At 40.0% G+C, this 23,639-nt stretch overlaps 1 protein-coding gene across 2 annotated transcripts in view; it reads left to right on the forward strand.

Annotated features, from left to right (window-relative positions):
• SPG11 (SPG11 vesicle trafficking associated, spatacsin) overlaps positions 1-23,639 on the forward strand; it is an 86,617-nt gene that overhangs the window by 53,562 nt on the left and 9,416 nt on the right. For both annotated transcript variants that reach the window (XM_053889104.1, XM_053889105.1), the window contains 9 exons: positions 664-869; positions 1,133-1,241; positions 2,269-2,428; positions 3,030-3,302; positions 3,926-4,126; positions 4,891-4,998; positions 15,138-15,300; positions 17,727-17,941; positions 18,388-19,138. In XM_053889104.1, coding sequence (XP_053745079.1) covers positions 664-869; positions 1,133-1,241; positions 2,269-2,428; positions 3,030-3,302; positions 3,926-4,126; positions 4,891-4,998; positions 15,138-15,300; positions 17,727-17,941; positions 18,388-19,138 — 2,186 coding nt within the window. The remainder of the gene's footprint in view (positions 1-663; positions 870-1,132; positions 1,242-2,268; positions 2,429-3,029; positions 3,303-3,925; positions 4,127-4,890; positions 4,999-15,137; positions 15,301-17,726; positions 17,942-18,387; positions 19,139-23,639) is intronic.

A 23,639-nucleotide genomic window follows, 5' to 3' on the forward strand; every position in this document is an offset into this window, starting at 1 on the left:
TGAAAGATAAGAGTCCCTGAGTCTCCTGTCTTCATCCTACATAGTAAATTAATACGGTTTTTTTTGTGTGCATCTGTCCTTGAAATTTGTCTACGCTTGTAAAACTAATATAAATGGGGACACTTTGGTGGTTCAGTCAGTTAAGTGTCTCTTGATTTCAGCTCAGGTCATGATCTCACAATTCTAAGATCGAGCCCCGCATGAGGGTCTGTACTGACAGCATGGAGCCTGCCTAGGATTCTCCCTCTCTCTCTGCTCCTCCCATGTGTGTGTGCTCTCTATCTAAAAATAAACATTAAAAAGAAATTTTAAAACCTAATATGTCAAGTTTAATTGGCATTAATTTTCTTGGTAGTATGTATATATATTCATAATTGATAAGATCACAAGTTGACAGTCTTTCAGAAGTTCTGTGTTCCTTGGATGAAGTTGGAAGCAAGAATAATTTGGCTTATAAACAGGTGTTTTAGGACAAGGTGAAATGTAAGGGAATGGGGAGCTATGGAGACAACTAAAAACTGCCAAGAACTTAAATGGGTGTGTGCAGGGGGCAAAAATCATAAGTGTCTGACGCTTCATGTATCACTGTGTAATTCTGGCTGCTCTTCCTGTTGAGAAATAATTTTCATATCCTGATGTGATTTTGATTCCTTCCTTTTTCAGGGTCCAGCAAGTAGGCAATGAAGCCTATGTTTTAGGACTCTCCTCCTTCTACATACCTTCAATAGCAGCTGCGTGTGTTTGTTTCTTAGAACTGCTTGGCCTCGACAGCCTAAAGCTCAGAGTTGATATGAAAGTGGCCAATATAATTTTGAGCTACAAGTGTAGAAATGAAGATGCTCAGTACAGCTGTGTCAGAGAGTCTCTAGGTACAGCACCTTTTCTATCTGGGGTTTGTTTTGTTCAGGGGACAAGGGATGAATAGGTCTGAGGCACTGGATTATGAGTGGTTGGGGGAGAAACAGTTACCTTCCTGTCTCATTCTTTTACGGCAGAATGTTTGCACTTTATCTCACTTTTTTGGGCCTTTTAATTAGGTTCTGAAATGGCCCAAGGCCACACTCTTCAAACAGAAATTCCCAGCGCCTGACCCTTTCTCTTCACCATATTTTATTGTTTATATTTCTTACAGCTGAAAAACTATCTAAACTGGCTATGGGTGAAAAGGCAACCATAGAAGAATTGCTTATTCTTTTAGAAGAAGGTATATGGAGCAGCATTCAGCAGCAGGAAATAAATAGGTTTGTTGAATTGCAACCTCAGTCTTTTTTCCAGCAAGCTTTAATCTTCCAAGCTGTGTTTGCCTAGTCTTTCTTCTAACGCCTCACATATTTTTATCAATCCTTTCAAGTCTTCTTACTCAGCCAGCGTATAGCAGATACTTGGTAAATGGACAAGGATTTTAATTTCTTCTTGCCATTAGTAAAAGGAGGGTGAAGATAATTATTCACTCTTTAGAGATAGAGTTTCCAAGAGATGGAAAAGTGCTCTGTCTCCTCCACTGTCCTGCTGGTCAGAGGAATCTCCTAAGTGTCACATATTGAAATCATTTAAGAAGATGTGGGATGGATCTCACAAAATTTGACTCTAAGTGATGTCCTTAATTTTTTCTTCCTAATGTATGTCAGTTGATAATGAAAGTTGAGGTGACCATCTATCCACAAAAACCCCTCTACATACACATTTATGCCATCTTTCCTCTGTGCTACGCCACCTGGGGTAACCCTGGGGTGACCCCAGACTGTGGGAAGGCACACTGTTCTCCTATACCTGCTGTCAATGGCTCTGTTTTCAGCAGTTTCCTGCTGCCAGTAGGAACAGGTACTCCCTGTCTACAGCCATACTACCCTGAACGCGCCTGATCTAGGAACAGGTACTCCCCACTTAGGAAGCCCATGCACTTGTCTGGACTCTGATACTGTAAATCATGCAAAAACAGTTAAGCACTCAGGAAGTGTCTTGACTGACTGTTTATGCAGTTCTCCTTAAGATGGTATATAGCTACTATATCTACTGATAGATACTTGGCTGATAAAAGAAATGAATTCTGCTAGTATACTAAGAAAGCTTTGTGTTATGGGTACAGGAGTCCTCTTTTTTCCCACCACTGTTTTCCAGAACAGCCTACTAAACATTGATATTTGTTGAAAGGCTTTTTAGAACATATGCTGTGGTTAAATTTATTTAATATTTACTAATTTTCCAGTTTAAAATTAAATTAAGCTATATCTTAACAAGTTTGTTTTTTCCTCTACTGCCCAATTACAGGATATCTAGTGAATCTAGCAGCCAGTGGGCATTAGCGGTACAGTTCTGCAGGATCCACAATGTGAAACTGAGCACGTCTTATCTCAGAGAATGTGCCAAAGCAAATGATTGGTTACAGTTCATTATTCACAGTCAACTCCATAACTATCCCCCAGAGGAGGTAAGCCACCATTTGTTCCCAACTATTCAAGAAGAGGAAATTAGAAGACTTCTGGGAAGAAAAGTAGTGTTTTTTCTGTTGTGTATACCTAGGCTTTTGTTTTATATGATGCTACTATTTTTACTAAGATTTCAGTGGATTGGCTTCAGTTAAAGGACTAATCATTAGGGGTGCCTGGGTGGCTCAGTCAGTTAAGTGTTCAACTTCGGCTCAGGTTGTGATCTCACGGTTCGTGGGTTCGAGCCCCGCGTCGGGCTCTGTGAGGACAGCTCAGACCTTAGAGCCTGCTTCGGATTCTGTGTCTTTCTCTCTGCAGCCTCACCCCCTCATGCTCTATCTCAAAAATAAATAAACATTAAAAATTTTTTTTTAAAAAAAGGACTAATCATTAGTATTAAAGAGCTGAAGGAAGAGGTTTTTGTGACTCCAGATTGAATATGGAAATTCACTCCAAAGCAATAAATTACTTTGTAAATTTCCATGGTCACTTCCCCTGCACGCAGTTCAGGGTGAGAAAGAACAATTTGCCTCTGCTTTTCTCTAACATTTTTCAGCTCCAGGTGAAATTGACAGTTGTCTTTTTTAATCGTCTGTTTTCTAGGTGAAATCTCTTCTTCAGTATTTCAGTCCTGTCCTTGAAGACCACTTAAGATTGGCTTTTGAGAACTTGCCCTTGGTGTCCAACTCCAGGATGGACAGTGATCAAGTCTGCAACAGGTCCCCCCAGGAATTCCAGGGAAACAAAGAAGAGATGACTGATCTCTTTGAAGTTCTGCTCCAGTGCTCGGAGGAGCCAAACTCCGGGTCCTGGCTCCTAGCTGAAGCGGTGAAACAACAGGCCCCTATCCTTAGTGTCTTGGCCTCATGTCTCCAGGTGAGGATAATGAAAAACCTAAATTAAGGACCCAGAGAGCAAGAGAACAGTGGAGAGGGACTGGGAAGGCTGATAATCAGAGAGGAAGTGGGGTGATGATGTGAGGCTCCAGCCTGTGTTTTCAAGGCCACTGTCACTTTTGTGCTTTTCCAGCTTAGGCTCCAGGCCATCTAATAGTACACTTTCTTGTACATTGATACTCAGTAACTCAGGTGATCAGAGCCTTGCTTCCTGGCTGGCAAAGAGAAGGGACCCTGCCTCTTGAGCAAAGAAGTGGGATGCTGTAGCCAGCCCCTTGATCAGCCTTTCTGTGGAAGGCTGTCTTGTTTTCTTATACTTTGTATTTCCACAACTTCCATGTATACCTGCTCAGTCTCTTGGTCCTTTGACATGTTACACTCTGCAGAATAGTTTATGATAATCCCTTGTTGTTTATTAGTGTTTATTTCATGTTTGAAGGCTTTTCAAGCTATTTTAACCAATTTATTGTTGGTGAGGTGACTTGTTCTAAACAGGACATATCCATCCATGGTTGTAGCATTGCTGGCAATTCCCAACTCCCTCTGTCAGGTAATCCAGACACAATTGTTATTTTATTTTGAAAAGTTTTTATCCAATGGCAGGGTGCCAGTACTATTCCTTGTCTCTGTGTTTGGATCATCACATCTGTGGAGGAGAGTGTTGCAGCCGAAGCAACAGGACACATTCAGGGCTCAGTGGAGGGCCACATGTGGGAGCTTCAAGACCTCTCAGTCATCTGGAAAACATTGTTAACAAGGCGGAAGAGCAAAACTCTCATCAGAGGTTTCCACCTTTTCTTGAAGGTAGTGATAGTCACTTCATTTCTTTCCTGAGTTTAAAAAGGTTACTTCAGAATTTTCCCATTGGATTTTTCAATTGTTGTAACCCTGGGTTTTTTGGAGTTTTTTAGCCAACAACAAATAATGATAATAGAACTACCATTTATTTAGCAAAGAGCTTTAAATTTATTATTCTAGCCAGTTCTCAAAATAATCCAATACAAAGACAGTATTATATGAAGATGTTATGAAATGGTATTATCCTCATTTTATACAGTAACAAGCTTGGGCTTGTAGAACTTAAGTATCTTTCCCCAGGGCCTCAAAGTATTTTAGTAGTATATTTATAGTTCAGATCTATACTTTCTCATTCCAAAACGCCTGTCTTCTGACTGAAAAGCTTTCACCAAAGTGATAGAAATGCCCCAGACAGCTGTAGGTTGGCAGCTCTGTGGAGCCCATTTTCCAGGAGTGTATGTAGAGGTGTCCTAGCGCCATCTAGTGGAACATCTCCAGCTCGTGTGCAGTGGACCAAGTATACATACAATAGACAGAAAATGGACTGTTGAGTAGGTGTACCTGGCCTGAATATCTTTTTTCTAAAAGATAAAAGGAATATAAATTTAATCTTTATTTTTAACATATATGGCTTAATTCTACGATGAAACTGTTACTATTAGTACTTATGTTTTTACTTTAACCTCTTATATTGATTGGCATTGTTCATTGAGAAAATAGTATTGATTGAATTCACGATTTTGTAATTTCATTCAAACTCTTTCTTAAAGGATTCCCCACTACTGTTGATGATGGAGATGTATGAACTATGTATGTTCTTTAAGAATTATAAGGAAGCTGAAGTTAAACTTCTGGAGTTCGAAAAAAGCTTTGAGACTGTAAGTTGGAATCATACTGCTCTTTGTGGCTGATCTGAAATTGGGTAGCGTGGCCCATCATCTGTTAGTAGTCAGGATATGACAGGCGAATGGCTGGTATGTGTCATAATTCATACCAACTCATTTGTACTGTTCCAGAGGTGGGGGGTGGGGGTAGGACAGGAGTCACAGCGGCCTTGCTTACAGCACCTCAGTTGCCAGGCATGACAGAGAGGTTTCATCTAATGTGTTAATTCTAATCAGGGTCCCGAGCTGCAGCCAAGCTCAGTGGGAAAGGGATTAACAGGATCTGCTATGGATGCTTGAGAGGAGTATGGTGGTGTGTGAGCCACACTTTGCCACTCTAACAGAACCGCCAACAGCACTGAGCGTGAAGGGTGCGTAATACTGCTGTATTTGCTGTGGCAGAAAATAATGGCCTTTTCCTCGTAGTCCCTGTCCAAATGATGCTGAGCCTTGTGGTCCATTTCAGGATTCACCGTTTCAGTACTTGTTTCAGGCCTGTTTATCATGTGGAGCTAATTAACCCTATGGAAGAAAGAGGAAGTCATAAGGAAGGAAAAGAGATGTGCCTTAGTCCTCCGTGGGGTTTTAGCACTTTTGCTTTCTCTAACCCCAAAAGAACTCGATGATAAATGACACAAAACTATATACTGATTCTACCCAACAAATATATCACAGTGGAACCAGTATAGGCTTTTGCTGTAAATCAATAACTGTAGTGAAGATTTAAAAGTTAAATTATTTGAAAATATTGAATAAATTATTGAAATATGCCTGAGGTTACAAAATCACAGCAAATAGGAACATTAATGTCCTCAAGTCTAGCACTTTTCCATGGCTGGGGCTCTGCTAGATTTCTTTTCTTTTCTTTTCTTTTCTTTTCTTTTCTTTTCTTTTCTTTTCTTTCTTTCTTTCTTTCTTTCTTTCTTTCTTTCTTTCCTTTTCTTTTCTTTTTGACATTATTTTTTATTTTAGCAAAATACACATACCACTTACGATTTTAACCATTGAGTATATAGTTAGTGGTATTAAATACATTCCCATTATTGCACGACCATCACCACCATCCATCCTCATCACACTTTTCATGTTGTGAAACTGAAACTCTGTACTCAGTAAACAATAACTCCCCATTCTCCTTTATCCCCAGCCTCTGGCAACCATGATTCTACGTTTTGTATTTATGATTTGATTACTTTAAGTACCTCATGTAAGTTGAATCATACAGTATTTGTCCTTTTGTGACAGGTTTATTTCACTTAGCATGACATTCTCAGGGTTCATCCATGTTGTACCATATTGCAGAATTTCCTTCCTTTTAAATGCAATAAAATTCCATTGTGTTTTATATGCCACATTTTGCTTCTCTGTTCATCTACCCATGAATATTTGGGTGGCTTCTATGTTTTCACTATGCTGCTATGAGCATGGTATACAAATAGCTCTTGGAGACCCTGCTTTCAATTCTTTGAGGAATCCTCCCAGAAGTGGAATTGCCAGACAATATGGTAACTCTGTTTTTAATATTTTGAGGAATTGTCATACTGCTTTCCATAGCAGCTGCATTATTTTACATCGCTGCAACAATGCACAAGGGTTCCAATTTCTCCACATCCTTCCTCTTCAACACTTGTTAGCTGTTTTTTGTTCTTTTTTGTTTTTAAGTAAGCTCTGTGCCCAGTGTGGAGACCCCAAGATCAAGAGCTGCATGCTGTACCAACTGAGCCAGCCAGCCTCCCCATTGTTTTCTGGTTTTTCTTTTCTTTTTTTTTTTTTTTTAATTTTTTTAACGTTTATTTTTGAAAGAGAGAGAGACACAGAATCTGGAGCCACGTGCCCGAGATTACTGTTTTTTCTGATAGTAGTCATCCTAATGGGTGTGAGGTGGTATCTCATTGTAGTTTTTTTTGCATTTCCCTAATGATTAATGATGTTGAGCATCTTCTCATGCTTACTGGCTGTATATCATCTTTGGAAATATGTCTATTTAAGCCTTTGGCCCATTTTTGAATTGGGTTATTTTTGTTGTTGAGTTTTAGGAATCCTGTATATAATTGAGATATTAATCCCATATCAGACATATGATTTGCAAATATTTTCTCCCATTCTCTGGGTTGCCTTTTTACTGTCGATAGTGTCTTTCCTTAAGTTTTCACGAAGTTCAATTTGCCCAATTTTTCCCTTGTTACTTGTGCCTTTAGTGTCCTAGCCAAGAAATTATTGCCAGATCTAGAGTTGTGAAACTTTTGTCCTATATTTTCTTCTAAGAGTTTTTATTGTGTTTAGGTCTCATATTTAGGTCCTTGGCCCATTTTGAGTTAATTCTTGTATAAGGATCCAACTTCGTTCTTTGCATGTGGATATTCAGTTTTCCCAGCACCATTTGTTGAAAATACTGTCCTTTCCTCATTGAATGGCTTGGCACCCTTGTCAAAAATCATTAGACCATATATGTGAGGGTGTATTTCTGGGCCTTCTGTTCTATCCTATTGGTCTTTATGTCTGTCTCTATGCCAGTAGCATACTGTTTTGATTATTATAGCTTTGTAGTAAGTTTTGAAATCAGGGAGAATGAGGTCTCCAGTTTTGTTCTTTTTCAAGATTATTTTGGCTATTGAGGGTCTCTTAAAATTCCATATGATTTTAGGATGGTTTTTCTATTTCTGTCAAAATGCATCATTGGGATTTTAATAGGGATTGCACTGAATCCAAAGATCACTTTGGAGAGTATAGATGTTTTAACAATATTAAGGCTTCCAACCCATGAGCATGGCATGTGTTTCCATTTATTTATGTCTTTAATTTCAGCAGTGTTTTGTAGTTTTCATTGTACAAGGCTTTTACCTCATTGGTTAATTCCTAAGTAACTTATCCTTTTTGATGCTTTCGGAAATGGAGTTGTTTCTGTAATTTCCTTTCCGGGTTGTTTGTTGTTTGTGTATAGAAATCCAACTGATTTTGGGGTGTTGACTTTTTATCCTGCTACTTTGCTGAATTCACTTATTCCAAGTTGTGTGAGTGTGTGTGTGTGTGTGTGTGTGTGTGTGTGTGTGATTGTTAGGGTTTTCTTACATGTAAGATCATACTTTCTGAAAAGATCATTTTATTTTCTTCTTTTCCAATTTGGTGCATTTTTTTCCCTTGCCTAAAGGTTCTGGCTAGAACCTTCAGTCAGTGCTGGATGGAATAGAAGTGATGAAAGCAGACATCCTTGCCTTGTTTCTGATCTTAGAAGAATGGTTTCAGTCTTCCACCTTTGAGTAAAATGTTCACTGGGTTTGTCACATGTGGCTTTTATTATGTGGGATAGTTTCTTCCTATCCCCAGTTGTTTATTTTTTTAACCTTGAAATAGTGTTGAATTTTGCCAAATACTTTTTTTTACATCAATAGTAAAATGGTCGTGTGGGTTTTTTTTTCCTATCTTCTGTTGATACGATGTATACATTGATTAGTTTTTTGTATGTTGAACCATCCTTGCATCCCAGGAATAAATCCTGTTTGGTAATGGTGAATAATCCTTTTAATATGCTGCTGAATTCAGTTTGCCAGTATTTTTTTAAATGTTTTTTAATATTTATTTTTGAGAGAGACAGAGACAGAGCACAAGTCAGGAGAGGGACAGAGAGAGGGAGATACAGAATTCGAAGCAGGCTCCAGGCTTCGCACTGTCAGCACAGAGCCCGATGTGGGGCTCAAACTCACAAGCTGTGAGATCATGGCCTGAGTGGAAGTCGGACACCTAACCGACAGAGCCATCCAGGCGCCCCTGAGTTTGCCAGTATTTTTTTGAGGATTTTTTTTTTACATCAGTGTTTGTAAGGGATGTGGTCTATAATTTTCTTGTAGTGTCTTCATCTGTCTTTAGTATTAAGATTATGCTGGTTTCATAAAATGAGTTGGGAAGTGTTCCTTCTACTTCAGTTTTTTAGAAAAGTTTGCAAAAGATTGGTAGTAGTTCTTCTCTAAATGTTTTTAGACCTCACCAGTGAAGCCATCGTGTCCAGGGCTTTTCTTTGTCCATAGTACTCTGTTATAATCCTTTTTTTTTTTTTTTTAAGTTTATTTATTTTGAGGGTGCTAGTTGGCCCAGTCATTAAGCATCTGACTTCAGCTCAGGTCATGATCTCACAGTTGGTGAGTTTGAGTCCCACATTGGGAGAGCGTGAGCCCTGCTTTGGGTGAGCTCGAGCCCCACTCGAGAAATAAATAATCCTTTTTATCTGTAGAATGACCCCACGTTCATTTCTGATTTTAGTAATTTGAGACCTCTATCTATAAAAAATGTTTAATTTCAATAATAAAACCACAATTTTATTTTTTCAGTCCTCCTTTTGATAGTGACTTCTAACTTTATCCTATTGTGGTCAGAGAAGATACTTTGTATGATCTCTGCCTTTTGAAATCTCTTGAAACTTGTTGCTTAATGTATGGTCTGTCCTGCAAAATACCTCATGTGCACTTGAGAAGAATATGTTTTCTATTGTTCTTAGGTAAAATGTTCTGCCCCTGTCTGTTAAATCTATTCAGTTTATTGTGTCAAGCCCTGTATTGTTTTTGTCTGATTATCCATTAGTGTGAGTGAGGTATTGTAGTCCCCAGCTATTATTATTTCTTGCTTCAATTCCATCAGCTTTTGCTTCATGTATTTTGGAAATCCATCATTAGGTATGTAAATGTTTATAATTGTTACATTTTCTTGCTGTATTAAACCTTTTATGAGTATCTACTCTCCTTCTCTGTAAACTTTTTGATTAAAAGTTTGATATTAGTATAGCCACCTCCACCACTCTTTTTTGGTTACTATTTGCATGGAATACCTTCTTCCATCCTTCCACTTTCAACCTGTTTATGTCTTTGGATCTCAAGTGAGTCTCTTGTAGACAGCACATAGTTGGATCATGTGTTTTTGTCTATTCTGATCTCTGTCTTTTAATTGGAGAGCTTAATCCATTTATATTTGAAATAATTACTAACCAGGAAGAACTTACTTCTGCCATTGTGCTGTTGGTTTTCTTTATAATTTGTAGCTTTATCGTTTCTCATTTCCTTCATTACTGTTTTCTTTTGTGTTTAGTTGATTTTTGTAGTGAAATGTTTAAATTCCTTTCTGATTTCATTTTGTGCCTATCCTGTAGCTATTTTCTTTGTGGTTACAATGAGTTTATATCAGCTTAACTTCAGTAACAAAAAGTATTCCTGTAGCTCCAACCTCACCCCTTTTAGTTGTTCATGTCACCAAATTACGTCTTTATAGATTATATGCCCAAAGACATAAATAATTCCTTTAAGGGCATTTAGTCTCTTAAATTATGAAGAAAACAACAGTTGGAGTTACAAACCAAAGTTACAGCAATACCGGCTTTTATACTAATAATTGTTCTTTTCTTCTTTAAATGCATTAGTCTCTTAAATCATATGGAAAGTAAAAACCCCTTGCTACAGTAATACAGGCTTGTATAATGGCCCATGTATTTATGTTTATTGAGTTCTTTATTTCTCCATATTACTTTGAGGTATCGTCTAGTGTCCTTTCACTTACCTTACAGGACTCCCCTGAGCACCACTTATAGGAACAGTCTGGTAGTCAAAGACTCCCTCAGCTTTTGTTTCCCTGGGAATGTCTTAATTTCCCCCTCACTTTTGAAGGATAGTTTTGCTGGATATATCAGCCCATGGGGTGCCTGGGTTGCTCAGTCGGTTATGTCTGACTTTGGCTCAGGTCATGATCTCACAGGTCATGGGATCGAGCCCCACATTGGGCTCTGCACTGACAGTGTGGAGCCTGCTTGGGATTTTCTGTCCTCTTCTCTCTCTGCCCCTGTGTCATTCTCTTTTTCTCTCAAAATAAATAAAGGAATTTAATAAAACAATAAAACTAAAAAAAAAATTAGAAAAATTTAAAAAGGAACACCCATTTAAATGTGTGTGTGTGTGTGTGTGTTTGTGTGTGTGTGTGTGTGTGTGTATCTATGTATATCTCATCCCACTGTCTCTGGCCTCCACAGTTTCTGATAAGACCCTTGCAGATAATCTTCTTGAGGATCCCTTATATGTGACCAGTCCCTTCTCTCCTGTTACTTCCAAGATTCTTGTTGTTGTTGTCGTTGTTGTTTGCCTTAAGAAAGTTCAATTATTATGTGTCTCATTATGGGTTTCTTTCAGTTCACCTTGCTTAGAGTTTGCTGAGCTTCTTGGATATTTATATTCATGTCTTTCCTCAAGTTTGGGAAGTTTTCACCCATTGTGTCTTCAAATATTCTCTCTACACCTTTCTGTCGTCTTCTAGGACTCACATGATGCTTACATTGGTCCACTTGATGATGTCCCATCAGTCTCTTAGGCTCTGTTTGGTTTTCTTCAATCTTCTTTCTCTTCCTCAAACTTGATAATTTCTATTGTCCTGCCTTTAAGATTGCTGATTCTTTCTTCTGTCTGCTCACATCTACCTTTGAATCCATGTAGTGAATTTGTTATTTTACTTGTCAGCTCCAGAATTTGTTTCCTTTTAGGTTTTCTCTTTCTTGGTATTTCCATTTTGTTCACACATCATTTTCTTGACTTTCTGCACATCTTCCTCAGTTAAAACAGTTGTTTTAATGGTGTATCTGCCGTTAGGTCTATTTTAGGGACTGGTTATGTCAAAATTTTTTTCTTTTGGGGCCCTACTTTCCTGCTTATGTGTATGCCCTATGATTCTCTGTATGAACTCTGGACATTTGAATCTAATGATGTGGTAACCCTAGAAGTCAGATTCTCCCCCTTCCCCAGGGTTTGTTATTTTTTGTTATTGTTTTATTATTTTGGGTTTTGGGTGGCCAGAAGTCATTTCTGTGCCAAGGATCAGCACGAAGTGTAAATCTAAGTAAGGTCTTCTTGGGTCTTTTCTAGCCTTTCCCTGCACATACACAGTAATTTTCTAATTTTCCTCATATATGCAGTTGTTTTTAAATGTCTCAGTCTTTATGTCTGGCTCCCAAAAGGGAAAAAAGCAAAAAATGAAGGGAGTGGGGAGGAAAAGGGTGCTAGCCCTTTAAATCTCCTGGAAGTCAGGGGAGGAGTTCGGTGGAGCTTGCAACAGTGGGTGAGGTGAAACAACAATGACTGCCCACTTCTTTGTCTACACCTCTGTGGCTGGAAGCAGCAACTGGGGATCAGAGCACCAATTTCTGATATTTGGAGGACAGGGTCCTTTTTGCCCCCACAACTCCTGCAAGCTGTGTGCAAGCTACTCTAGGAACATGTGCATACACAACTGCCTCCCCTGTGGCTAGGGGTGAGGAGTGGGTTGCAGCTACTGTGGTAAGGACTGAAATTGATCAAAATTGTCAGCAATTTACCTGCCATTAGGCCTTCCTCTGGAACTCACAAGCCTTCAACACACTGCAGAGTTCCAAAATGATTGTATTGAACTGATTTGCCAGTGCAGTTCTTGTCTAGGCGAAGAGAGAGATGCTGGTGCTTTCTGCTCCTTCCCTCCACACCACCTTTTCAAAAGGAATTTTTTTTTTTTTTTAATTTATTTTTGGGACAGAGAGAGACAGAGCATGAACGGGGGAGGGGCAGAGAGAGAGGGAGACACAGAATCTGAAGCAGGCTCCAGGCTCTGAGCTGTCAGCACAGAGCCTGACGCAGGGCTCGAACTCACGGACCGCGAGATCGTGACCTGGCTGAAGTCGGACGCTTAACCGACTGCGCCACCCAGGTGCCCCAAGGAATTTATTTTTTAGAGCAGTTTTAGTTCATCATAAAATTGAGAGGAAGTTTCAGAGATTTTCCATATACCCTCTGCCCCCACACCTGTATAGACTCTCCCCGTTACCAACATCACAACACCAGCATGGTCCATTTGTTACCAAGGATGAACCTATACTGACACATCATAACACCCCAAAGCCATTGTTTACCTTGGGGTTTACTCTTAGTGTTATACATTCTTCAGGTATACATTTGGAGATATGCATAATGACATATATGTGTTACAGTATCCTACATAGAAGTCTCATTGCCCTAAAAAATCTTCTCTACCTATTCATCCCTCCCCACTCCCAACCCCAGGCACCCACTGATCTTTCTACTATCTTCATAGTTTTGCCTTTTTCAAAATGTGGTATAATTGGAATTGTATAGAATGTAGGCTTTTAGGATTGGCTTCTTTCATTTAGTAATATGCATTTAAGTTTCTGTCATGTCTTTTCATGGCTTAATAGCTCATTTTTTTTTTAGTGCTGAATATTACCTTGTCTGGATATACCACAGTCTATTTATTCATTCACCTACTAAAGGACATCTTGATTGCTTCCAAGTTTTAGCCATTATGAATAGAGGTGCTCTAAACAAAATTTTCAACTCCTTTGGGTAAATACCAAGGAGCATAATTGCTCGATCAAATGGTAAGCGTGTGTTTTGTTTTGTAAGAAATCATCAAACTTTCTTCCGAAGTGGCTGTATCGTTTGCATTCCCACTAGCAATGTATGATGGTTCTTGTGGGTCCACATCCTTGCCAGCCTTTGGTGTTGTCAGTGTTCCAGATTCTGGCCGTTCTAATGGGTATGTTGTGATATGTCACTGTTTTAATTTGCATTTCCCTGATATATGATGCAGAGCATCTTTTCCTATGTTTATTTGCCATTTATATATCTTCTTTGGTGAGGTATCTGTTAAGGTCTTCAGCCTTTTTTTTTTTTTTTTTTTTTTTTTTTTTTAAGTAAACTCTATGTCCAACATGGGGCTCAACTCACAATCCCAAGATCAAGAGTTGCATGCATGGGGCACCTAGGTGTCTCAGTCAGTTAAGCGTCCAACTTTGGCTCAGGTCATGATGACGGTTGATGTTTTGAAGCCCTGCATCAGGCTGTCTGCTCACAGCTCAGAGCCTGGAACCTGCTTCAGATTCTGTGCCTCCCTCTCTCTCTCTCTGCCCCTCCCCTGCTATGCACTCTCTCTCTTTCTCTCTCAAAAGTAAGTAAATAAACATTTAAAAAAAAAGTTGCATGCTCTACCTACTGATCCATCCAAGTGCCCCCAGCCTATTTTTTTAATGGCATTGTTTTTTTATTGTTTGTTTTTAAGAGTTCTTTGTGTATTTGGATAACATCCCATTATCAGATTTGTCTTTTGCAAATTCTTGCAGTCTGTGGCTAGTCTTCTAATGCTCTTGACATTGTGTTTTGTAGAGCAGAAGTTTTTAATTTTAATGAAGTCAATCTGGGTAATTATGTTTTTATAGATTATCATCCAAGGTCATCTAAGTTTTCTCTTGTATAATCTTTTAGGAGTTATATAGTTTTTCATTCTATATTTAGGTCCTCCCAGGTAGTTCTTATTCTTGTTTGACTGCCCCTGCTCCAGTTTGCTGTGGAGGGGCAGCGCACCTGTTCCATCCTTGCCTCAGCCCTTTACTTTCATGTATCTTTTCTTCTGACCAGTTCCATCACCTGCCTGCTATAGACTGTCTTGTAACAGCAGCAGGAGTAGGTAAACAAGTAAATAAAGACTAAGAACTAATTCTCTAATTCAAACTAATGTAGCCTGGTACTTGGGATCATTCCTATTAATATTGCCAGCATTTGATTGTAATGACATAAGTCTAGGCTTCTTAATTGAGATCCTTTTCTAATGATAATATAAACTACATGCAAAGTGGTAGAACAAGTTGGGCAATGTTAAATCTTTCTAAGAGGTCTTGATATATGAATTTCAGATCTTCTGGACTCCAGGGCAGCCCTAGATCCCTCTCCAAAGCTGTTAGGTGAAACATGTCAGTTTAATTTCACAGCAACTCACAGCATTGTTAGTTTGGCTGTCACTGACTTGGGGATATTCTCCTCAGTTCACTCCATGGTTAGCGTTCAGTCTTTAGGTCTCTAGTCCATCTTTGACTTTGACACACACAGCTCTCTACAGCAGGGCATCTCACAAAGAGAGTATCTGCAAAGCTGCCAAGGAGGGCTTATTTTTGCACTCCTCTGAGGCATACTTCCATTTCCTGTCATGTGGAAAGGACCTGAATAAGTGTCCCCCTTTGTGACAGGAAATGACTTTTGGTGGTACCTTGGCTTTCTTAGACGTTCCCAAATTTGGGGGTTTTGATTTGCTGTGAAATCACCTTTCCTGACCCCCTTTTATTTTCATAGGTTGAAACAACAGCCACAAGGGTCCATGCTACCATCCCTGCTGCGTGGCTGAAGGAGCAGGTGTGTTTTCTTTTGAAGCTTATGCTGCAGCAGTGTGGGACCCAGTATGAACTGGGGAAGCTTTTGCAGCTATTTGTTGGAATAGAACATCTCTTCTGTGATGGTAAGACACAGTCCTTAAACTAAACTAAAGTTGTTAGGAAATTAGCTTTCTTTTTTTTTTTTTGTTTATTTATTTTGAGAGAGAGAAAGAGCAAGCAGGGGAGGGGCAGAGAGTGCAAGAATTCCAAGCAGGCTCTGCACTGTCAGCGTAGAGCCCCATGTGGGGCTTGGACCCACAAACCATGAGATTATGACAGGACCCAAAACAGAGTCAGACGCTTAACCGACTGAGCCACCCAGGCACCCCCAAATTAGCTTTCTTAATCTTGAAAATATTTTAGAAGGGCATTCAGGAAAATAAAATACATATAACATTACATTTATAGTCCATAATGAGGTATGAAGAAGAGGTTACAGGAATCTTCAATCATGGTGAAAACATTCAAAACATAGCATAACAAGATATATCCTAAATAATACAGCTGTCTGCTCCTTCTGAGTCCTTGTCAGCTACGTTCCCCTTGGCTAGTCTGCACCCTGTCACTGTCATTCTTTTTTCTGACAAGTCACCTTAACATGTCATCATTGCTCAGGGTCACAAACTGTTTCAGGAATGTCTAACTCATTTTGAAGGTTTCAGACAAATTATGCTTATTTTTTGCAGACTCCTCCAGACACGGGCAGTCTCTAAGGTTGTTACAGATTGAAAGAAACCAGTTACTGCCTTACCCTCTTTTCTATTTGATAATTTCAAGTTTTTATACTAGATTCTGACATTTTCACTACTAGGGTTATTTTATCACATTTAAATTCATAGATATTCATCTGGAGAACTCACATCTGTACCAAACACTGACAGAATACTGGGCTCAATGCCTGGATTGTAGGCTGTCACGGCTGACGACTGGAAATAAAGAGGGGTGTTTCCAAAATGCAGTGTATGTCACATGGGACTTGTCAATTACTTTGTACACCAAATAGATCCTTTTTACATATAGGTGTTTTTATTGGTCTGTAGTAATCTTAATTTTTTTCAGAAATGAATTTCCAGTTTTCTTGCCAGAATTACTGTATCCTTGAGAAATTATAAGGATTGTGTTGTTAACTATTATTATGCTTTGATTCATATAAACATTTTCTGTTTTTATAGAACATTTGTGCTCTGTGTGTAACATGTATGTGCTTAGAGAAAAGAAATTATGTTTTTTAAGTTTATTTTTGAGACAAAGAGTAAGTGTGAGTGGGGGAGGGGGAGGGGCAGAGAGAGAGAGTGGGGCAGGGGGAGAGAGAGAATCCCAAGCAGGCTCCTCACTGCCAGCACAGAGCCCAACACGGGGCTCGAACTCATGAACTATGAGATCATGACCTGAGCCAAAATCAAGAGTCAGATGCTTAACTGACTAAGCCACCCACGTGCCCCTAGAAATTGTTCTTATAAAAAACCTGTGTTTTATATGAAGAAAAGAAGCCCAGCATCCCCATACTGGTGGTTATTGTGCAAGGTGTCTCACTGTCCCCAGAACCACCTAAATCAGACCGCAGCCCAGCAGATGGCCCCTACAGAATATTTTTCATGCCCCTCTTTTTTTTTTTTTTTAATTTTTTTTTTTTAACGTTTTATTTATTTTTGAGACAGAGAGCATGAACGGGGGAGGGGCAGAGAGAGAGGGAGACACAGAATTGGAAGCAGGCTCCAGGCTCTGAGCCATCAGCCCAGAGCCCGACGTGGGGCTCGAACTCACGGACCGTGAGATCGTGACCTGAGCCGAAGTCAGACGCCCAACCAACTGAGCCACCCAGGCGCCCCTCATGCCCCTCTTTTATGGTAGGGCACACATCAGCTCTACACAGACTATGTGGGAATGGGAGCAGACCCAGCCACATAGGTTGTGGGCAGAGAATTCCAAATGTCACTGAGGAAAAGGACTTCCTAGGGATATGAAGAAGAACTCAGCTGGGTCTCCCTGGGTTAAGCAGTTGTGCGAAGGAGAAAGTGACACTCCATTCTGGATACGGTGTGCTGCATTAAGGGGCTTGGCTATTGGTCAGCTACAGTTTCAACTGTCCTGCCAGTTCTGTGTCTTAATCCACATGATGCCTGCACCAAATGAGCAAGTGAGCAATCATAAAAACAGATTTGTTCAAGGTAGGAGAAGAATCCAGAAAGAGTTGGGATTAGCCTGAATGACGGGTCAGATCTTCCCAAGGTTGACTGAGTTGCTACTGCAGGCCACCAACTTCTGCCGTGTATATAAAGCCACATGTGTAGATGGAGTCCCTGTGCGAATCTTTAGTGGTTCTTACGATGTAGGAGATGCCCTTATAGCTTCATTTGCTAGCAAACCAGAGAAGAAAAATAGGTTTGTGTTTTTCCTTTGATTACGTAATTGTGTTAAACATACATGCTTTCCCCCTGATATTTACTCTGGAAAGGCCATGGCAGCATTTTCCTGATTAAATGTATATATCCTTTTCTCTTTGGCACAGGTCCAGATGTGAAGAAGCTCTCTGTCCTTAGCAAAATTTTGAAGGATACATCCATAGCCATTAATCCTGTAGTTATTAGCAGCTACAGCCCTGAGAATTTTCAGCATGAATGCAGATCTATTTTGGAAAAACTGGAGACAGAGGGACAGTTTGCTTTGGCCAGGAGGGTAGCAGAATTAGCTGAGCTACCTGTGGACAACTTGGTTATTGAAGAGGTATCATTAGTCTCTTAAGTTACTTAAAATGTTAGCTTTTTAAACCAGCATTAAACAGAATCAAATGAGATAGATGATTTATAGAAGAGGCTTTTTTACTTTTGACACACACCTTACTTTCAGAAATGGATGAGCCTAGGATGCCCGTTAGCAAAGAGTGTGTGTTTTAAATTCAGGTCAGCTTATAGGATATGCTGCAACTGTTGTGCTTTGAATAGAATTAAATACAGGGTGGCTTCATCTTGAACCCCCCTTCAATTACGTAAATTTAGAATTGCTTTTCATACTTTAACTTTCCAGATAAAATATTCAGGATCATCTGTAGCCAAGTCTCATGTTCTCTGACTTGATTTGGTTTTGACAAGTATGGCATTCTTGGGAGCATTCGCATTCGTGACACTTTTATATCTAGGAAAGACTAAAAATTGCTTTGTTAAATTTCACAGATAACACAGGAAATGCAGACCTTAAAACACACTGACCAGTGGTCCCTGAAACAAGCAAGAATTGGCTTCTGGAAAAAATGTCACGAGAATTTTAAGAGAAATTCCATTTCAAGCAAAGCAGCTTCCTCCTTTTTCTCAGCCCAGGCCCCTGAGGCATGTGAGTGCCCAGCTGAGGGGGCACTGAGCAGCATTGAGGAGGCCCATCTGCTGCTGACACTGGCTGCACACTGGCTTGCTCAGGAGGGCCTGGTGCCCGTGGACGAGCTGGAGGAGCTGGAGAAGCGGATCTGGCTCTGCCGCATCGCCCAGCACACCCTCAGGGAAAACCCAGAGGAAACAGAGCCCAGGTTTTCTCAACAGATCTCAACTAGTGGGGAACTTTCCTTTGAAAGTGTAGTGAGTGAGTTTTCAATCTCCATGTTGGCCGCTCTGAACACATCAAAATACTTAGAACTTAATGGCCTTCCATCCAAAGAGACTTGTGATAACACACTGGGTCGGAAGGAGCAGGAATCGCTGAACTTCCTGATCGGGCGCCTATTGGACGTTGGCTGTGTGCATGAAGCAAGTAGAATATGTCGGTATTTTCATTTCTATAACCAAGATGTTGCCTTGGTGTTGCACTGCAGAGCACTGGCTTCAGGGGAAGCTAGTGTGGGTGACCTGCACCCAGAAGTCCATGCTGTCCTGCAAAGTGCTGAGCTGCCTGACGAGGAGGAACCTGGCATGCCACTCAGGAAAGCCCAGAGCAGTAAGTGAAAGAGATCAAACCTCCCTGAGTCCTGAATGGAGCTGTTGGCACTCTTTCCCAGAAAGAAAGGGTCCCTATTGGCATACTAGTTACATAAGTTCAGGGTAATCCATAAACTAGGTAAATAACTAGTCAATGAAATAGCAACACTTGTGTCTTTTAACTAGCTGTATATCAAAGTTAGAGGGAATCTATCTGACTTGTAGCTAGTCCATTGAAATTTTTCTGTACCAGTAATCATGTTTCTAATTATACATTGATAGTATATAGACATAGGCTAATTTTTGTGTTAATCTTGTATCCTGTGCCCTTGCTAAACTTGCTCATCCCAGTGGATTTCTTATAGATTCCTTGGAATTTTCTACAGACAATACTGTCTGTGAATAGAGACCGTTTTATTTCTACCTCTCCAATCTGAATGACTATTATTTCTTTTTCTTGTTTTATTGCACTGGCTAGGACTTCCAGTATGATATTGGGGAAGAATGCTAAGAGTGGACATACTTGCCTTGTTACTGATCTTAGGGAGAAAGCATTCAGTCTTTTTATTTTTAATTCAAATATAATTAATATACAGTGTTACATGGTTTCAGGTATATAATATGATTCAACGGTTCTATACGTTATTCAGTGCTCATCACAATAAATGTACTCTTAATCCTCTTCACCTATTTCACCCATCCCCCCTCCCCACCTGACCTGTGGTAACTACCAGTTTGCTCTATAGTTTTTTTCTTTTTCTACTTTGTTTTTAAGTTTACTTATTTATTTGGAGAGAGACAGTGCAAGTTGGGGAGGGGCAGAGAGAGAGAAAGAGAGAATCTCAAATAAGCTCTGCACTGTCAGCACAGAACCCAATGTGGGGCTCAGACCCCCGAACTGTGAGATCATGACCTGAGCCGAAATCAAGACTCGGATGCTTAACTGACTGAACCACCCAGGCTCCCCTGTTCTCTATAGTTAAGAGTCTATTTTTTTTTGCCTCTTTTATTCTTTATTTGTTTCTTAAATTCCACATGAGTGAAATTGTATTTCTTTCACTGACCTTACTTCACTTAGCATTATACCCTCTAGATCCATCCATATTGTTGCAAATGGCCAGATTGTGTTCTTTTTTTTTTTTTTTTTAATGTTTATTCATTTTTGAGAGAGAGAGACAGAGCATGAGCAGGGAAGGGGCAGAGAGAGAGGGAGACGCAGAATCTGAAGCAGGCTCCAGGCTCTGAGCTGTCAGCACAGAGCCCAAGGCGGGGCTTGAACTCACGAACTGTGAGATCATGACCTGAGTCGAAGTCGGGCACTCAACTGACTGAGCCACCCAGGCACCCCGATTGTGTTCTTTTTTTATGGCTGAGTAATATTCCATTGTGTGTATATACCTCATCTTCTTTATCCATCCATCTATGAATGGACACTTGGCTTGGTTCTATATCTTGCTTATTATACATAATGCTTCTGTAAACATAGGGGTCGTATATCTTTTCAAATTAGTGTTTTTGTATTCTTTGGGTAAATACCCAATAGTGGAATACTAGATCATATGGTAGGTCTATTTTTAATTTTTTGAGGAACCTCCATACTGTCTTCCACAGTGGCTGCATCACCTTGCATTCCCAGCAGGATTGCACCAGGGTTCCTTTTCCTCACCAACACTTGCTATTTCTTATGTTTTTTATTTTAGCCATTCTGACAGGTGTAAAGTGATATCTCATTGTGGTTTTGATTTGAATTTCCCTGGTGATGAGGGGGATGTTGAGCATCTTTTCATGTGTCTGTTGGCCATCTGGATGTCTTTGGGAAAATGTCTATTCACGTCTTACATATTTTTAGTTGGATTATTTGTGTTTTTTGGTGTTGAGTTGTTTATATATTTTGGAGATTAACCCCCTAATGGGATATTTTATTCACAAATATCTTCTCCCATTCAATAGGCTTTTTTTTTGTTTTGTTGATGGTTTCTTTTGCTGTGTAAAAGCTTTTTATTTTGGTGTTAGTCTCAATAGTTTAATTTTGCTTTTTTTTCCCTTGCCTGAGGAGACATATGTAGAAAGAGGTTTCTACAGCTGATGTCAGAGAGATTACTGCCTATGTTTTCTTCTAGGAATTTTATGGTTTCAGGTCTGACATTTAGGTCTTTAATCCATTTTGAATTTTTTGTGTGTGTATGCTTCCTCTCTCTCTCTCTCTCTCTCTCTCTCTTTAAATGAGGTCAGTATATGTGTACTGACAGGAAAAAATGTACAACAACGTAACTTTATTTTTGTAAAAAATAAATGGTGTGCATGTGCCCATGTACCTGTGCAAACCCACCCACAGAAAATAATGCATACCAAGCAAGTAAGAGACATTATTCTGGCAAATTTGGTGGGGGTGGTATTGAATGGATAAATGACTTTCACTTGTTACTTTATGCACTTCTCTACTGTGATTCATTACACTAAGCATGTAATACTTTTGCATTTAAGATACTACATATTAAAAATATGCCTTAAAAAGAAAAAAGTAAATAGCAACTCAGACCACGTTATCCCCTGCTTAAAACCCTTCCCTGGGGTTGTAGTTGTAGGTAAGGCAGAATGAGCTCGCTCTACCTGTTGAAATCAACGTAAAACCTGGCACACAGCAGGCAGCACTGAGTGACACAAATTATGATCCCCCCCCCACCCCCACCTCCCATCACCTCCAGCCTGAGTGTGATGCTGTCTGAAACCCAAAACTAAGCACTAAGCCTGACAGAGCACGTGTTCCAGGAGAAGCCATGTAGAACGGGCTCAAGGAGCAGGAAAGGGAACTCCTAACACCCTTTCTCTCTAATCTCAGCTCCTAAGAAGCCCTTTGGCTGTGGTAGTAGAGGCTGGAGCCGCAGCTGGTAAGATCCAAAACTCAGAGAGGAACTTTATTTTTGAATTCGAGGTGTCCTGGTCTCAAGACGATGCAGTGAACCCCTGTTCTCTTTTGCATTATCCTGTCTGCTGGCCCAGGATGCAGGCACAGTCAGGGAAAGTGCAGGATAGAATGAGGCTGCTAAACTTCCAGCTGTTGGCCAGAAGGTTGAAAAGTGAAGCCTCAGGGAACCGGAAAATACTTGGGAGAGAGATTCAGGAAACCCGACAATAAAATTGTAAAGCCCAGGGCTCAATCCTGGGCTTTGCGTATATAGACCTGCTCCTAATCAGCATATCAAGACTCGGAGAACTGAATTAACAACTACACTACCCAGGCTGCAGACTGAGCATAGGATGTTACACACATGCAGGCTAGATCTGAATGGCACTGCAAAGGATTTGAAAACTGATATTAAAATCACAGCCACTGGGTGGCTCAGTCAGTTAAGCATCCGACTTTGGCTCAGGTCATGATCTTGCAGTTCTGAGGTCAAGCCCTGAATTGGGCTGTCTGCTGTCAGGGCAGAGCTTCCTTTGGATCTTCTGCCTCCCTCACTCTCTGCCCCTCCCCTGCTCACACTCTCACTCTCTCTCAAAAATAAATAAAAAACATGGGGTGCCTGGGTGGCTCAGTTGGTTAAGCATCCAACTTAGGCTCACGTCATGATCTCACGGTTCATGGGTTCAAGCCCTGCGTCGGCTCTGTGGTGACAGCTCGGAGCCTGAAGCCTGCTCCAGATTCTGTGTTTCCCTCTCTCTCTGCCCCTCCCCTGCTCACACTCTCTCTCTCTCAAAAAATAAACATTAAAAATAAATAAATAAACAACATTTTTAAAAAATGGTCCTTAAAAAAAAAAAAAAAAAAGAACCGACACAGTCTACAGAACGTCGGTTGGATATCGTAGCGGAAACTTAACCAGGTCAACTGCCTGCTTAAAACAAAACCAACATTCTTCATAAGATTTAAACAAGAATCAGAGTCTCATACTACTCAAAATGTCCAGGATGCAACTTGAAATTACTTGAACATTTAGGTGTATGTGTTTCACCAAATGTAGGTAGTTTTCAGACCTTATGTTTTCAGATATTTTTTCAACACTGTCCTCATAGTCCTCTCCTTTTGGGACTCCAGTGATGCAAATCATAGAACTTTTGTTACTGTCTCACAAGTTCTTGTGACTTTATTCAGTTTTTTTTCATTTTTTTTCGTCTTTATTCAGATTGGATCATTTTTCTTTCCTTGTTTTCAGATTGGATCATTTCTGTCTGTCCATTTTCAATTTCACGGACTCTTTTCTCTGGCATTTGCATGCTGCTCTTGAGTTTCTGTGCTTTTAAATTTTCAGTTATTTTTCACTTCCAGAATTTCTATTTTATCCTTTATACCTTGTTTCTTTGAGACTCTGTTTTTCTTTTTGTCTCAAGAACACTTATAATTGCTTGTTGGAACAATTTGTATGATAGCTACTTTGAAAGATAGTTTGTTCAATAAATGGTAATTCCAACATTTTGTCACTTTAGTACCGGGTGTATTTTTGTGTATTTAGAAAGCAGGGGAGGGGCAGAGAGAGAACCCAAGCAGGTTCTGAGCTGTCAGTGCAGAGCCTGTCACGGGG

Source organism: Panthera pardus, unplaced genomic scaffold (assembly GCF_024362965.1).
Source record: "Panthera pardus isolate Hobbes unplaced genomic scaffold, ASM2436296v1 HiC_scaffold_24, whole genome shotgun sequence".
In the NCBI taxonomy this organism is placed as follows: Eukaryota; Metazoa; Chordata; class Mammalia; order Carnivora; family Felidae; genus Panthera; species Panthera pardus.